The 16340-nt window shown below is 42.3% G+C and overlaps 1 protein-coding gene across 2 annotated transcripts in view; it reads left to right on the forward strand.

The window, feature by feature from the left end:
- The window catches only part of ESR1 (estrogen receptor 1), a 285291-nt gene extending 274344 nt beyond the window's left edge, over window positions 1-10947 (forward strand). For both annotated transcript variants that reach the window (XM_084623937.1, XM_084623936.1), the window contains exons 8-9: window positions 5215-5398; window positions 6567-10947. In XM_084623937.1, the coding sequence (XP_084480063.1) occupies window positions 5215-5398; window positions 6567-6798 (416 nt within the window). In that variant the 3' untranslated portion in view covers window positions 6799-10947. The remainder of the gene's footprint in view (window positions 1-5214; window positions 5399-6566) is intronic.
- Window positions 10948-16340: the final 5393 nt, after the last annotated feature.

A 16340-nucleotide genomic window follows, 5' to 3' on the forward strand; every position in this document is an offset into this window, starting at 1 on the left:
TTGGAGATGTGTTCAATTTTGTTTTGTTTAAATGGCTGATAAAATAAGTTGTGCTGAATGGAATGTATATTCCTGTTCTTGTGTCTTTTTGTAACTTAAGGTTTTGCCTAGAGGGATTCTCTGTGTTTTGAATCTGATTACCCTGTAAGGTGTTTACCATCCTGAATTTACAGAGGTGATTCTTTTACTTTTTCTTTAATTAAAATTCTCTTTTAAGAACCTGATTGCTTTTTCATTGTTCTTAAGATCCAAGGGTTTGGGTCTGTGTTCACCTCTGCAAATTGGTGAGGATTTTTATCAAGACTTCCCCAGGAAAGGGGGTGTAGTGCTTGGGGGGATATTTTGGGTGGGGAGACATTTCCAAGTGGGCACTTCCCCTGTTGTTTTTGTTAGACACTTTGGTGGTGGCAGCTTTAAACCTAAGCTGGTAAGAATAAACTTAGGGGGTCTTTCACACAGGTCCCCATATCTGTACCCTAGAGTTCAGAGTGAGGAAGGAACCTTGACACCCCCACACCTCCTAGTTATACTGGGCTATGAGATATCAGAACTTTAATCAGGTCCAGGAATGAATATTGCCCAGAATGCACCTTGGGTCAATGTCACTTTTTTGTGGATGGTTTAGGTTCTCTTACGTGCACACATTATGGCTCATGTGTTAATTACACAATCACATATTGTTTTTTCCACAGGACCCTACTTCATTCAATGCATAGGATGACCAGTGCTGTGGGAATGAATTAGGGTTGCATAGAGAATGACTTGTGGTGTCTGTAAGACTCCTGGGGCTCGTTTATTGCAGGAATGCGTGTAGAGAAAAAGGTTATGGGCCACAGAAAGAGAAAGGATAACATTGTGGTTAAGATGTTGAATGCCACTCTGAAGAATTGGATTATATCCCTGCCTCTGCCACAGAGTTCTTGTGTGATGCTACGAAAGTCTCTTAAACCAAACTTTTCCCAGGTGGTCATGAACTTTTATGGGTGCCTAACCTGAGACTCCTGGGCCTGATTTGCAAAAGTGCTGAGCTCTCACAACTGTAGATGAATTGAGTGAGAGCTGCAGCTACTTAAAACCCCTAGCAGTATGGTCTGAGGAGTGAACATGGGTTAGGCAAAAGGAGGCCCTGTGTTTGAATCCTAGGCAAGTCACTTTGCATTTCAATTTCCCCAACTGTAAAATGGGGTCATAGTATTTCACCCACCTACCTCGCTGGGGTGTTGTAATGATGAATTAATAAATATCTGTACAGTGCTGAAAACATATAAAGTGTGACAAAAATGCTAAGTTTTCTGAAAAATCAGGTTGTCAGTGTCTCAAGCTGGCTGCCCAGTGATTGAGCCACCCACCACAAATGCTTGCAAATTTTGCCCTTAATCTCTCTCTTCCTCAATTCTCCATCTGTAAAAACTCCTCTCTGCAGGGATGTCATAAAGATAAATTAATGAATATTTGTGATGCACTTAGAAACTACTATGGTAAGTGTAATAAAAAAAAGAAATGAGTAATTCTGTACTCAAGGTGGATAGTGTATGGTAAACCATGCCTGTGGCCACACATTGAATGAGGAGGATAAAAAGAAATATGTTATGGCTACCTCATTCCCTGTATAGAGAAGGAGACTGGATTCCTGTGGAAAATATACAGAAAAAATACAGACATTATATTTGGAAACATAACCTGTAGAAAATACACACAAATGTCACAAAGCAAAAACAGATGAAAAATGTACACAAAAATCTCGGAAAAAATTTTGAGAACCATGTTACACAAATTACATATACATAGAACAAACACAATTGATCTCAAGAGGAATTAAATGTGTTTTCAGCCAATTTGAATTAGACATGTTTAGCCAAAAATATTTAAAATCAATCTCAAATCTAATCTGTTAAATTGTATTTCTAAGGTGTTGTGTAGAGTTATTGCACCAGACAAATGATTTTTATTAAGTCTAGAACACTTTCCTTTTCCTGAAATTTTTAGTGCACAGTCATATTAGAGAATATTGAGATTAACTGTAGACATACAGGGCAGGAAGGGACCTCAAGAAGTCATGAAGTTTATCCCCCTACGCTATAGCAGGACTAAGTAAATCTAGACTATCCCTGACAAGTGTTTTGTCCAATGTGTTCTTAAAAACCTCCAGTGATGAGGATTCCTTGACACTATCATCATCTAATATCTAATTCCACACTTCCTCCACCACCAATCAGGTCTCTGTCTCTTTTAATTGTTTCTTGTAACTTCGTCCTTTCTCTGTGGTCTTGAGCCGAAAAAAGTAAAAGCGGCTTTTTTCTCTTCAAGCCTCTCTCCCTCTGTATGGAAAAGTGAGAGTTTGTATTTGCACTGCAAGATGCACTATATCAGGGGTCAGCAACCTGCAGCACGCATGGCAAAGACAGCACGAGAGCCGATTTTTACTGGCACGCTACTGCCAGCCGGGTCCCGGCCGCTGCCCCTGCTTAGCCCACTGCCAGCCTGGGTGAACGGAACCCCAGACCGGCAGCGGGCTGAGCGGGACCAGCAGCCGGGACCCGGCTGGCAGGAGCCGGCGGATGGAACCCCAGACCAGCGGCAGGCTGAGCCGCCCAGCCCGCTGCTGGGCTGGGGTTCTGTCTGCTGGTGCAGTGTATTAAATTTCTCCCCGTAGGAATGTGCTGCTTGCAGAGCACCAGGACTGGCAGTCCTAGGTAGTACACCGTAAGTAGCACATTCCTACGGGGAGAAATGTTAATACACTACACTGGGGTAGGGAAGGCTGTGCCTCCCTCCCGTCCCCTGACTGCCCACCTCATAACCCCTGACCCATCCAACCCACCCTGCTCCTTGTCTCCTGACCGCCCCCTGACTGCCCCGCCCGCTATCCACACTCCCGACCCCTGACAGGCTCCCCGGGACTCCCACGCCTGTCCAACCACCCCTGTTCTCCGTCCCCTAACATGCCGTTCAGAGCATCAGGACAGGCAGCCGTAAGTAGTACACCATCAGTAGCACGTTCCTATGGGGAGCAATTTAATACACTACACCTGGCCCCGCTCAGCCTGCTGATGGTCTGGAGTTCTTAAAAGATGTTCTCTCACCCCTTATCAAAAATTACACTACAATTAGCTTGAAAACTTAAACTTAAAAACTTTGTATATTACAGAAATTGTTAAAAATGTATAATGTTAATAAATACATAAGTTTGATGAAACAAAGTAGTTGTTCTTATGTGCCTTTGCTTAATTTGTGTTTTCGATGATTTACCTTCTAAAAAAATCTCGCATGTCTCGCACCCCCAGAAAGGGCATCTCGCACCCCACGTAAAGAACCGCTATACTAAACTGATAAGATCTGCAATTTAATTTAAGTTTTAATGAAGCTTCTTAAACATCTTAAAAACCTTATTTACTTTACATACCACAATAGTTTAGTTCTATATTAAAGACTTATAGAAAGAGACCTTCTAAAAACGTTAAAATGTATGACTGGCACGCGAAACCTTAAATTAGAGTGAATAAATGAAGACTCGGCACACCGCTTCTGAAAGGTTGCCGACCCCTGCACCATATTGATACCATTTGTGAATTTCTCCCAAGATACCATGGCGACAACTTGTCTCTCATAACTAGGACAGTGCTGCCATTTCACCAGCTCAATAACAAAACGGAATCTATCCCTTCAGGGCTGCAGAAAACTAAATAAACCTTTCAGCTGCAAAACAAAGCTGTATTTTTGAAAAGTACATTCAGTTCAGCAGTGCAGTGCTTCAAGGGCTCTTCCTTACCATTGTGGTCAAGGAGAACAAGCATCAGAAACACAAAGGCAGCAACAGAATGCTGGAGTTCTTGCTGTTAGATTGGATCTGATAAAAGGATCGGTGGTATTTGGCAAAGTGATCACCCTTTATCTCTGGAAACCAATGTGGTGATATTTCTGTCAAAGCAGAAAATTAATTTAATTGGTTTACCTATTAAACCTATTAGAGTGAATTACAGAATTACACTTATGATCATTATTATTAATACGATTATTTCTAACGGTGTCCAAAGGAGCTGTAGGTGTCTCTCAATACAGATAGAAAACAGGATCCTTGCACCAAACAGCTAACAAATGTGAGGGACTAGGAGGTGACAGACAGTAGAGGTGGGGACAGAAGTAACTTCAAACCAGTTACACAATTACTCAATGAGGTCTAATACAGAGCATGATGGAGCAAGAAAAGTGGGAGATTTATTATAACTATCGTAAATTGATCTCTTACCTGGGTTTAAATCTGGAGTAACTGAACTCATAATCTGGCCCTTTATCTCCAGTTCCACTTGACTGTTTCTCCAGATGCTGTCATCACTACTATACTGGTTGCTGGTTAATTTCAGATTGGACCAGTGCTATCAGACTGCATTGAGAAAAATAGTAAACTGCAAGTGCTAGATTTTATTGTGGATTGTTTATGAAGGTCTGTGGCTTGGAATTTATAAAGAATGGAGTTTAGTCTTTTACAAACCCCGCCCATCTTGTTTGAAGAATACAATAACTGACCTAATAGCATCACCTTCCTTGGGGAAAAAAAGATTCTTTGAAATAGCCAGAGACCCTAAGACATAGAGGAAGTGGGGTAAAGGCTGCAGTGTAATTTTCCCTTTCAGTCACTTTGATTATCCCACATTATGTTTATCTATGAGAAACACTTTTCCTCATGCAGAAACACTTTTTCTACCTTGTTTTATTGTAGATACAGCATAAAGGACTCCAACCAAAGTGCCAATCAGTTTGCTTTCACCATACCCTCTTTGGGTGGGTGGGTGGAGCTGGATTTGTGCATGAAAGCCACCACCACGTTTAATAATAATCTCTGGGAGCTGAAGCAGCAGGAGCAGCGGAGGCTTAACAAGAAAACTGGTTATTTATTGTTTGTCACTCGTATTTGCAGTTTGGGTTGTTTAATATTTTCTGAGTATACCCATTGTTTTGTTTTTCATCTAGACCAATGTGTGTCCATTCCTGATTCTCACCATTGTCATTTTGGAGAGACCTCCCTTCTTTCCTTAGCCATGTTCTATTTAGGTTGTCTCTAACCTCCTGTTCTCCTTCCTACTGCCAGAAGAGAACTAAGTTCATATTGCATTTGGCTCTCATGCCTCTTCTGGCCTCTTAAGATCCCTGTCTATGAGACTGTAGCTGTGAAAGTCTAATCTCTCTTTGTGTTGTTCTCCCCCCACCCCACCCCAGGTGTGTATACATTTCTTTCCAGCACCTTGAAATCTTTGGAAGAGAAGGAGCATATTCATCGTGTTCTGGACAAAATCACAGATACATTGATTCATTTAATGGCCAAGTCAGGTCTCTCTCCGGATCAGCAACACAGACGACTGGCTCAGCTCCTCCTCATACTCTCGCACATCAGGCACATGAGGTGAGAGAATGCACATGCAGCCTTCTGGCATTGTACAAGACGACTGTGCAAAGTTCAGCATGCAAGGAAGGTTTTGCTCTGTTGATACAGCCAGATTTTGATAAACTCGTGTTGAATAGTAACTTACTCAACAAGTGGTCTTTTTCTTCAGTGAGACTACTTGTGGGGCAACATGCTAGTCAGTGTGAGTGAGGGTATCACAGTGTGGCCCATAATTCCAAAATAGAAACAGCCCTTCTGTTTAATATCATGTGGGAGGGGAAACTGTCCCTAACGCTATTTGTTTCTTGTGCTCTTTAAGGTTCCTCTGCTTCTGGTGTCACTATACTGCAAGGGGGTCTGATGATGGAGGCAGGACCTGATTGTTGTTGTTATAAACACAATGTCTTACTCTGTTTATAACATACTGAGTAAATTGCAGCGGTATATAACACCCCAGTTCCGCAAACCCTGCTCACATTGATAGGGACAGGCATTCTCAAAGTAGGGAATTCAGACTCTATCTCCATGATTTTTAATAATAATTAACAGTTATTAAATATTAACAGTGTTTGAAGAATTTAATTTGCTCTTAGTCTAAGCAAAAGGTCTATACAACCCTGATCCATTCAATTATTCAGTTCTTGACGTGAAACTGGGCTCCTATACCTTATAGCTGGAGTGTTAGAAATCTGACAGTTCTAAACAGGTACAGTTTATTTTTAAGGTGGGCAAAGCACACTGGTTGGTTGGTGAATGGAGTTAGGGTTCCTTGATCCCACTACATAAGTGACATTTAAAATAGTGGCAAGCGTCACTAAAGTTACAAATATGAGTGGTGAAAGGGTTAGTAACACTCCCTCATTTTTTTTCATCCCAGAACTGATCTAGACGTTCAGGCAAAACCCAGGGTGGTGGTTTGTTTTTGTTTTTGTTCTTTTGCCATTTGTAAACTTTGTTATTTTTCTTGTTATGGTAAGTCTGGCAATCCAATGATTTGGTAGTTATGGGCTGGATATGCGATTAGCATTAAAAGCCAACACATTGGGGGGAAACTGTGATATCTTAGGTATCATTGTGTGGTAACTGTTGCCAGATGATAGCTTTTTAATGGCAATCACTGTAAGTATTATGGATTGTCATCTCATTATGGAGTGTCCTCTGACTTTGTTTTCATTGAAATCCACAGCAATAAAGGGATGGAGCACCTATACAACATGAAGTGCAAAAATGTAGTCCCCCTTTATGATTTACTGCTGGAAATGCTAGATGCTCACCGATTGCATGCCCCAGCAGCCAAAAATGCTGCCCCGATGGAAGAAGAGAATCGGAGCCAGTTGACAACTGCATCAACTTCATCACATTCCTTGCAGTCCTTTTATGTAAACAGGGAAGATGAGAATTTGCAAAACACAGTATGAGCGTTCCCATGTTAAAAAAGCCTACAAGGTTCTGAGAATCCCAACAGCATACTACCTAGTTCATACATCACTTTAGCTAAATTGCCACACGTGTAAACACTCCAATAGGCACCAGTGATTTCCAGTCTGAGTGTTCATTGATCATTTGCTAAAACCCTTAATGGAAGAGGTTTTGTTATTATGGATGGCCTGCAAGGATGGGAGGCCAACTTAATTTGAAATTTGCAATGGCTCTTATTTACCCCATGCATTAATTAGGGTGAGGATTCCTGTAGCGTTTATCAGCCCAAGATTTTGGCTTTGTTGACCCTTTGCTGAGAATCATTTGAGCCTGGGCCCGAGTTGAATTTAAGTAATTGATGTTTCCACTGAAAAGTTCAGTGGCTCCAGGATGAGCCACAAGGAAGCCCCACTAAAGACTGCCTAGTTACATAGCTCAGATCTTGGTCCATCCTGTCATTCGTATGGTGACAAAGTGCACCTTTCTGAAAGTAATATTGTTTTAAGATTTCCCTTACTGGCTGACATCAGCAGATGTTTTTCCCCCTTCATGAATGCATTGAATTTATATCCAGTTGCAGTTATCTCACCCAGTGGCCATGCTGGATCGAATGCACTTAATCTTCTCTGATCTCAGTCCTGGGATGTGTAGTGCTTTGATGGGAAGCCAGCTGGGAAACATGTGTGCCTTTCTATGGATGTATGCCATTGCCTTTAATATTAATAAGTGTTGTCAAACTCTATTCAACTCACCCATACATTTATTTTGAGGAAGCTCTATGGCTTGTGTTATACAGGAGGTCAGACTACAGACTAGATGATCACAATGGTCCCTTTGGACCTTGGAATCATGAATGCATGTAATTCCCACTGACACTAATAGGAGTTTAAACCACTTATGAAGGGCATCTAATAAAGAGGAAGATAAACTGTAATCTTCCTGTACCATTAAAAATTAGGCATTTGCCACCCTATCTAGTTCAGTTGATTGCCGTATCTCACATCCTAATGAAAGGGAATACTGCAAATATTGCAATAAATGACCATTTCTAACGGTCCCCACTGCAACAAAAGTAGAACTCCTTGTATGCTGATAAACAACTTGCAGTAGGGAAGAACAGACATAGAGAGGGACAGTACAAGTTTACGCTGCAAGCCAAAGGCATGTGCATCTTGACTTCAGAGGGAGTTAGTGGGGAGGAGGGGAGGATGTATATATCAGAACACAGACTTTAGTTCTAAATCTACAGGTAACTACTAGCTGCATGTGTTGTATTTTTTCAGAATCCCTATGAAGCTGGTGAGCTCTCAACTTGTGAAGCACTTTCATCTCCTCTTAATTCCACAGCCTTTTGCTAACGCATATCACTAGTTTCATTTCCAGTAGCCTCATTTTTTGTGTGAATATGATAAAGCACTTGTCTTTGTGCTTATGCAGAGAAAGCATTGGTATTTCTTTGCAATTCATACCCAAAGACCGTTGGGGGCTCCTAAGTGCCTTGTTCAAAATGCACACATTTTTATTTTCATTTTGTAGCAATTTTTTCGTGTGTTGAGAAAATCTTGGTGTACTGTATATTATTGACACAAATAAGCAGAGGTGAAGATCCGAATGGGCCACTGGAAACCTTGTATCTAAGTTTAAAAGACAAATGTCAACCCAATTGTAGCCCAGAGTTGCCAGTCAAATATAGTATGTTAACAACTTCCATGTTCTTTATGATAAACTAGACAGAGCTCCTCTAAACTTCACATTATTTAAATTAATGGCTCCTTCCTTGGTTCTCCCAACAAATAAGTACACTGGGTCAAACTTAATCCTTGGATGAATTTAAATAAATGAATGTGGGCCATGGTTGGCAACTGGAAACAGAGGGCTAGATTCTGATACTTTACTCATGGTGAGTAGGACCATCAGCTACAAATTGTCCCACTGAAGTCAATGAGCCTGCATGGGGGATAAAGTGCTACCCAACATAAGGAAGGGTATCAAAACATGGCCGAGACTATTGAAAATGATTTGACAAATAGGGGTGCACACCAGCAACTTGGGATTCTTTGTTAGCCTTGGCCTTTGCAGTAAGATCTCATTTAGTTCAAATGTACATTGTAACAAAAGCAGTGGGAGCCGAAGATTGAAAAATAATGATTTCCCACAATACATACGTTTAACTTGGAGGCAGTGTCTGTGATCAACATCATTAACTTGTTCAAAACTTAATTTTTTCTTAAAAAAGCACCTTAAATAATGTTATATATAAAAGATGCATTGCTCACATATCAGACAATTGAATGTAGCCATTCAGTAAACCCAGCTGACAAAGTCTATAATACATAAAACAGAATATGTTTTCATATGCTTTTGAGGTACCATATCACATATGTAGTTATCTGTGCCTGAGGCTAACTGGTTGTTAGCTTATATGATGATAATATTTTATATATACTTTTATATTTGCAGTAGAGAAGCCAGCACTAACTGAGATACCTAGTGCTGGACATGAAAAAGAAAAATAATATCCTGTAGAGACTGTGTTTGAGAAGGAAAAATATTCAGGGAAGCTAATTATGCTTTTACCAAACAATAATAGAGCAGATGAACTTGTTTTGCATAGCAAACCTGTTGCCATTCAAATAACAATCACTTTAAGAAGTTCAGGGCACATGTGAAGTAGTAATATGAACTTGCTCATCTGATGATGTCTGGGTTTCCAACAGAGTATAAAAGCCACTTCTTGTTTGTAGTGGACTTGATCTTGCAGACTTTGTCTCAGGTAAAACTCTTATGAAAGACAACAGGAGTTGTTCTGAAGTAAAAATCAAACAAACAAAAAAAGCAGGAGCAATTTCTTGGTGTGTGTGGTGACTTTACTGTTACGTTGTCAGTGACATTTCCTGATTTTTTTCCTTCTCGTACATTTACGAGATTGGTAAATTAGAAAACTTGTCACTACGGAAGAAAGAAGGAACAGCTTACGTTTATACTGATAATGCAAGGTCAGTGTGTTTTGCAGGGGAAGCGGTAGGTCTCAAACTGGACTCATGACCCATTTCAATAATTGATTATTTTAATTCTTAAAGATCTGGGCCAAAAATGAAACCAAACATCCGAGAATTAGAACTGTTTCCACCAAAAATCCTGCCCCACTGAAGTCAATCTAACCATAGACTTAAATGGGAACAAGATCTATCCCTGTTCTTGTACATATATCCTGCTTTTAAAACTAGGATGCATCCCAATTTAAAACTAGCAGGATTGTGTGGATGCAAACACTAAGATAGTGACAGCAGAATTAGTGTGATCAATTATTCAGCATTACGTCAGCTATTCTGAAAGCTATTTACAAATATATTACAGCTTACAAAACTGAATATTTTTCTATTTATGAAGTTAAAGCCAGGTCTTAATGCATAGCATGCTTAGTCAGTACCCAAAAATATACCACAATTTCACATTGCCTTCAGTGATTTAAATTTTGGGTACCAAAAATTCATATTTCATTACAAACCTTTTTTTTCTACTTGCATTCTTTTTTATGTTTTAATTCAAATATAGATATCATTTTATGTCCTAAAGGTTGTTTTCTAAGTGATTGTTGCCTTTGTGAGGGCACTTCAAATTTTGCACTGTCTGTAGGAGATTTTTTTTAAAAAATTCATTTTTTGCATTCAAATGTGCCTAAACTTTTAAAGAAATATATGCTGCCATATTGCAATCCCCTCTTCAATGAGTATGCTCTGTATACCTGTGCACCTCCAATAAGTAATCTGTTTTCATTAGATAGTGACCATCTGAGAATGAAAAGAAAGAAGTTGCTAGTCACAAAGACTTGCATTAAAAAGCCACTTTATGCTCCCTTAGTGTGTGTGTATATATATATAAAAAGAAGCTTTTTTTGCGCACTACCTATCTTTTCATTGTAGAGCCCTTTCTTTAGTACAAGGCTCAAGTGCCATAATGTATTTGTTGGATTATTCTGCTGATGCGTATACTGTTTTTGACATCTTCTTGTTTTGTTAAAGTTTTGCTATGTAACATGAAACACACATGTAAACCTCTTTTGCACCTTGAAACAAATGTTACAAAAGACGTTAAAAAAAAAATCCAGCAGCATACTTTACCTGTCCAAGATTTTCTCAAGCTATTTGATGTCAAAATAAAGAATTAAATAAAACAAGGTCTGCTGGATAGTTTTTAAAACTGCTTTTTCTGCCTATTGCCTCTTGATGACTAGCTAGATGATGGGTAACCATTTAGATTTATAAAAAAATGTCCCTATTACATTTGTTTAAGTGCGTGTTCTAAGGCCAGAAAGTGCATTTGCAAAAAAACAGGAGTTTTGCTTTCATTGCGGGGAAAGGTCAGACCAAAAGGTCAGACCAAAGAGAAAAGACCTCTTGAATTCTCCTATGGTACTGCTCACTTCCAAAGGCCTTGCATTGCCTGTGTGCATGTTTGTCTGTATCTGTTGAGAGTCAGGGCTCCTGCCAGAGCATGGACGTTCAACCTGTTGCCTGCAGAGTCCTAAAATGTGGCTATGGGTTGCACCATCTTTGAGCACTTGGAGGCTGAAGAGAAACTCTTATGGCTGTTATTAGATACTGCTGAATCAGTCCTTCATGTCATAGGGTTTAGGCAACTTCCCTGTACTGCCACTCGCTTAGCACTCTGCAGCACTCTCCCTTTTTTCCAGAGTCAGGAGGCATGCTAATCAAATAGATTGTGTTTTACAGGCTGTTTGTCTGCACTAGATGCTAAATGACTAAATAGGGATGGGTTAATCACAACCAGCATATACATTTTTTAAAGATCACTGTCTGTCGGCACTTGTTAAGAAATGTTCAAAACACATTTATTTCCACAGTCATAGAATCATAGAATATCAGGGTTGGAAGGGACCCCAGAAGGTCATCTAGTCCAACCCCCTGCTCAAAGCAGGACCAATTCCCAGTTAAATCATCCCAGCCAGGGCTTTGTCAAGCCTGACCTTAAAAACCTCTAAGGAAGGAGATTCTACCACCTCCCTAGGTAACGCATTCCAGTGTTTCACCACCCTCTTAGTGAAAAAGTTTTTCCTAATATCCAGTCTAAACCTCCCCCACTGCAACTTGAGACCATTACTCCTCGTTCTGTCATCTGCTGCCATTGAGAACAGTCTAGAGCCATCCTCTTTGGAACCCCCTTTCAGGTAGTTGAAAGCAGCTATCAAATCCCCCCTCATTCTTCTCTTCTGCAGGCTAAACAAGCCCAGCTCCCTCAGCCTCTCCTCATAACTCATGTGTTCCAGTCCCCTAATCATTTTTGTTGCCCTTCGCTGGACTCTCTCCAATTTATCCACATCCTTCTTGTAGTGTGGGGCCCAAAACTGGACACAGTACTCCAGATGAGGCCTCACCAATGTCGAATAGAGGGGAACGATCACATCCCTCGATCTGCTCGCTATCCCCCTACTTATACATCCCAAAATGCCATTGGCCTTCTTGGCAACAAGGGCACACTGCTGACTCATATCCAGCTTCTCATCCACTGTCACCCCTAGGTCCTTTTCCGCAGAACTGCTGCCTAGCCATTCGGTCCCTAGTCTGTAGCTGTGCATTGGGTTCTTCCGTCCTAAGTGCAGGACCCTGCACTTATCCTTATTGAACCTCATCAGATTTCTTTTGGCCCAATCCTCCAATTTGTCTAGGTCCTTCTGTATCCTATCCCTCCCCTCCAGCGTATCTACCACTCCTCCCAGTTTAGTATCATCCACAAATTTGCTGAGAGTGCAATCCACACCATCCTCCAGATCATTTATGAAGATATTGAACAAAACCAGCCCCAGGACCGACCCTTGGGGTACTCCACTTGATACCGGCTGCCAACTAGACATGGAGCCATTGATCACTACCCGTTGAGCCCGACAATCTAGCCAGCTTTCTACCCACCTTGTAGTGCATTCATCCAGCCCATACTCCCTTAACTTGCTGACAAGAATACTGTGGGAGACCGTGTCAAAAGCTTTGCTAAAGTCAAGAAACAATACATCCACTGCTTTCCCTTCATCCACAGAACCAGTAATCTCATCATAAAAGGCGATTAGATTAGTCAGGCATGACCTTCCCTTGGTGAATCCATGCTGGCTGTTCCTGATCACTTTCCTCTCATGCAAGTGCTTCAGGATTGATTCTTTGAGGACCTGCTCCATAATTTTTCCAGGGACTGAAGTGAGGCTGACTGGCCTGTAGTTCCCAGGATCCTCCTTCTTCCCTTTTTTAAAGATTGGCACTACATTAGCCTTTTTCCAGTCATCCGGTCTAGCCAAGTCTAGATTCTTCTACTTCATGGGAGTATTCATGCCTAACTGAACTCTCAGGATGCCTCTTTACCAAAAGGTCTGCCCTTTACCAAGTATTACTAAGTACATCCTAGCGAAGACAAGGTTGTTCGTAGTTTTCACTACCTTTAAGCAGGTCAAGGTAAAGACTGCAGAGGAGCCTAGAGTGAAAACTCAGGTGTTATCTTGTGTTTGCTAATACCAGGTAAGAACACATCTTTTTCCTAATGAAGACTTTACCCTTTGCAAAAAACATACAGGTATAGCCTCAAAATAATTGTGGGTCTCTGAGCAAAATCAAAGCAGCAAAACGTATATTAGATTAGATTCTGTGCTGTGATATTTTTGAAAATCTGTTTGCAGTGCTACTTCTGGAAGGGACTATTGGCTCTCTGATTGTGACCCTGTACATTCAGTAAGGGTGAGATTCACAAAGGTATTTAGGTTCCTAACTCCCATTGATTTAAATTAATTTTAGATTGAAATCAACAGAAATTAGGTGCCTTTGTGAAGTCCACTCTGTGGGTCTATCTTTAGATTATATTTTTCCCTGCTGTGCAATGCTTCATTTTGGCTTCTAAGCAATGTAATTTTTCATTGTACGTAGACCAGCATAGGAACCCAATACATGTATTATCCTTGGAATATTATCAATAATTTGGTCACAATCCGTAGCATGTTTTCTACATATGAGTAACAGATCATTCTGCAGCTTGCCCAGCATTATTGCATATGAGCTATTTGTTTTAAAAGGAAGCTTTGGATCTTTGAGGGCCAGCATTGGGCTTTTCTAGCAGAAATCAGCAGTGGTCCCTCCCCCCGATCTCCCCAAACAAACAAACATACATTTTACAAATACTGCATTTAGAGATCAAAAACCAGGTTGTGAATAACATCATACCCAGATCATTTAAAGTGCTTTTTATCAGCAGATCTCAAAATGATTTAGAAAGAAGATCAGCATCCTTATCCCTATTTTACAGGTGGGGAAACTGATGCACATAGGGGGACATAACTTGCCCAAAGTTGCGCAGCAGGCCTGTGGCAGAGCTGGGAATAGAATTCAGGTTTCTTGGGTTCTAGTCCAGTGCTCTATTCACTAGGCAACACTGCCTCGGTTATTCCCCACACACAGTCATCCTCACACATGCGCCTTGGGATGCGTGAAGGATTTGCCAGGGATTTAGGTTGATAGCACATCTGTATGTGATCAAACTCATAAGCCAATGGACATATTACTTCAGTTCATCTCACATCAGAGGATTGGCTCACAATCTAGGGGCACTCACTGGCAGCATCTAGTTTTATCTATCCATTTGATCAATCTGACCCTATATTTGTAAATCACAAATGGGATGTAATTTGATCCCTGAAAATGAGTTAAATTGCTAATTTGGTTCACAGACTTCCAGGGCCAATCTAAGAAATTGTCCCCATCAACCTCTGTGGAGCCAGCCATGGTGCAGCCCCTGGCCTTAGCTCTTCACCCTCCCAAGTCCATACCAAGCTCAGTCCCTACATTCCAACCCACCCCATTCTGATGCAGTGTTACTTTCCTTACTCACTGGGATGTGGCAAGCAGGATAACGCTGGGGGCAGGGAGCGCTGGGGCAGGGGCTGTGTCCACAGCAGCACTAAAGAGGAGCAGTGCTGACCACCCCACTCAGGTGCTTACTCAGGTTTGGCCCTGTGCCCCCTCCATTGTGACGGGTGCCAAAGTTGAGTGAGCAGTGTTGCAACTGTCTCCCACCCCATTTCTTTCACTCCATCATGGCACCACTCTCTCAATTTTGGACCCCATGGCCTTTTCATCATGATGGAGGGGCCAGAGAGACATATCTGAGCAGTGTCCCCTCCCCCTGTGTTTGGGGTCACAATGCCACTCACTCAAGTTTGGTCACATGGCCCTTCCCTCATGGTGGCCAGGTCATGAGACCAAACCTGAGTTGGCAGTGGGGCAACCAGTGCTCCTGCTCCTGGCTGCTGGCACTGGACACAGCATGCTTAGGGCTGCAAGTGCTTCTGCATACTTCACTGACTACAGCACAGCCGGGGATGTGAACAGAACGGTCTGTGGCTCAGTGTCAAGCCCCTCATGGTGCCAGTCCCAAATCATTATTTGAAATGTCATTGCATGTGGCTAAACCCTCCATGAACGCGCAGTTAGCGGGTAGTGGGGTGTGGGGCGGGCATCCCCTTGCAGAACGCTGAGTTGACCAAAATCGGCTGAAGAGCAGACACTGCACAGTTAAAATTGCCTTTGGGGCACTGCTGACAGAGGGCAGCGTTACATCAATTCCATCACGCCCGCCCCCCCCTTAACACCTTTACTCTGCCAACCCACAGTTGCTGAAATGAACAAGCTTGTCACCACCACCTTTTACAACCCATTCACAGCATTCAAGCTAATACTATTAAAGGACCGCAACAAAGGCTGCCCACCCCACCCGTTCCCTACCATCTACCCTCTTTGACCTCACACTCACACTTGCCTTTGGCACTGTAAGCTTCAGGCCGTTCCAGCCCCTGGCGTACACTCACACAGCCAACTCCCCTACATGTGCAGTGATACCAAGCCTCTCTAACTGTCCGGAAGCCTCCTGATTTACACAGGTAATGACTAATTCAGGTTTACATCTAGGAAGCTGGAATCCAACACTCACAGCAAATAGCACCATGGCCACGGGGGACGTTCTTCTCCACTGCCCATGGTACATGTGCAGAGCAGGTCTGGTGGGAGGCAAACGGTGCTCTTGGGGTTGTGCAGGCTGCACGGTGTGATCTCACTGCTCCATGTGGGCCCCGCTGGACTACATTAACATGCATTAGGTAGCTACAGCGTGCCAGCAGAGTCCTTGTGGGACCAAAAAGTGCAATACACAGCTTGTGGCTTGGGCACTGAATCCAGCACCCCTAACCCCACTGACGGTCACTGCAGTTTGACTCCTGTCAGACCCTCAAGGTGCAGTGTGTGGTGGACAGGAGGAGAAGCCGAAGGGCCAGGAGGAGACAGTGGTGGTGGAGGAGGTGCGAGGGAACATGATAAGGGGACAAGAGAAGGAGGATTGTTCCTGCAAGGAGGCTCAGAACTGGCCAAGGTAATTAAGGGGCCTGGGCAGCATAGGAGACCAGCTTGCCTAGGGCTGACCCTTCCCTTTCTCCTTGTTTGAGGGTGTGAGTCAGAGGTGCAGTGAGGAGGGGGAACAGGGGGCCAGCACCCCTACA

This window comes from Lepidochelys olivacea (assembly GCF_965140295.1).
Source record: "Lepidochelys olivacea isolate rLepOli2 genome assembly, chromosome: 3".
In the NCBI taxonomy this organism is placed as follows: Eukaryota; Metazoa; Chordata; order Testudines; family Cheloniidae; genus Lepidochelys; species Lepidochelys olivacea.